At 41.8% G+C, this 1,412-nt stretch overlaps 1 protein-coding gene across 1 annotated transcript; it reads right to left on the bottom strand.

Annotated features, from left to right (window-relative positions):
- Positions 1 to 32: 32 nt before the first annotated feature.
- Positions 33 to 830, bottom strand: LOC106321761 (the record flags this gene model as incomplete). The annotated part of the gene is made up of 4 exons (XM_013760001.1): positions 666 to 830; positions 430 to 576; positions 230 to 321; positions 33 to 129 (listed from the first exon to the last, which is right to left on the bottom strand). Coding segments are annotated over exons 1-4 (438 nt in total), but the record flags the coding sequence as incomplete, so codon positions are not given.
- Between the last annotated feature and the right edge of the window lie 582 nt (positions 831 to 1,412).

Here is a 1,412-nt window from a genome sequence, read left to right as displayed (position 1 = left end):
TAACATTACATTAAGCAGTGTTTATTATATACCTGAGAGAGTAAGTTAGGGAAAGACGCCAAGAGCTTTCTCTTATTCTCGATAAGAAACTCACAAGTTGCCTCAGCAACAGCAGCATCCGAGAACTCACTACACAAGAAAGAGCCAATGTACATGTTAATTGATAAATACCCACAAAATCATCTACATGAAGGTTCATTTCAATACAACCATAAGGAAAGAAAGATACCGGCTAAGACAGGAGCGGAAGAAAGTCCTCAAACTCGGGTCAGCATCGTGCAGAACCATATCTCCAAAATCAAGAAAAAACTGAAGAATGGCCTAACATACACACACACACACACAAAAAGGATCATCCTTTAACGCACCATACGATATACCAAAACCATAATCAAACAAAAGCATTCATCATCTTGGTGGGTAACATACTAGCAAGAGAAGACCTTTGGAGGTCCCTGTCTCGGACTGAGTCAGCGAAGCAACAGAGCGTTGGAAGACCTTATTGATCTGAGGGTAAATTCTAGCCACCAGATCGTCTGAATTCTCCAATTTACAGAACCCATGTAGCTTCTTCACCTAATGATCCATTGACATTCGTCACAAATCACGAAAGATGGATGATTCCTTTGTACATCGAGAGAGACACATAATTGTTCGATGCTTACTGATTGTAGCACAGATGGATCGGAAGCAGGATCCGTGGAATCACGCGCGCTGTTGCTTAGGATCCTGAGATGATAATTCCAGTCTCCGTCTTGATCATTCATGCTTTTATTATACACCACGAGAATGCTCGCTCAGTTGAAAGAAGAAGAAGAAGAAGAAGATGGAGCAGAGAATTAGATGGAAGACGCGTCGTTTGGTATTTGTGTCATTAGACTGCATGTCATCTTTAGTATTTTCCACGGTTTGGAACGTCACGCTATTTTTAATCAAACCCGAGACTGGATTGGGCTGCGGACCTTCAGAGTTAAGCCCAAACTGTGATAAATGGATTACAATGAGACGACATCGTTTAGTCCACCGAGTCTTATCGTAAAAGACTACATGTCATTTATAGTAGCAGAAGACAGCACGCAGTTGTTTCAGTTAAACTCGTTCATTCAGGCGGTAAATTAGATTTCTTATTTTTTTCATTCAAACAAGACTTTACTGATGCTTCTGAACCAGCGACAAAGCCTTGTCACAATCTTGCGTGTCTGCACAAAGAATGGACTTTCTGATCAAGGCCGTCAAGTTCACTGCTTTCTTCTCAAGTTGGGATCGTGCTTAGATCTGTTCACGAGCAATTATCTTATAGATATGTATAGCAAATGCAGAGAACCCGTCACCGCTCACAAGGTGTTCGACAAAATGCCTGAGAGAAACGTTGTTTCATGGACGGCTCTCATGAGCGGACACGTACTCAACGG

This window comes from Brassica oleracea, unplaced genomic scaffold (assembly GCF_000695525.1).
Source record: "Brassica oleracea var. oleracea cultivar TO1000 unplaced genomic scaffold, BOL UnpScaffold02904, whole genome shotgun sequence".
NCBI lineage: Eukaryota > Viridiplantae > Streptophyta > Magnoliopsida > Brassicales > Brassicaceae > Brassica > Brassica oleracea.
This window is presented reverse-complemented; position numbering and strand designations above follow the sequence as displayed.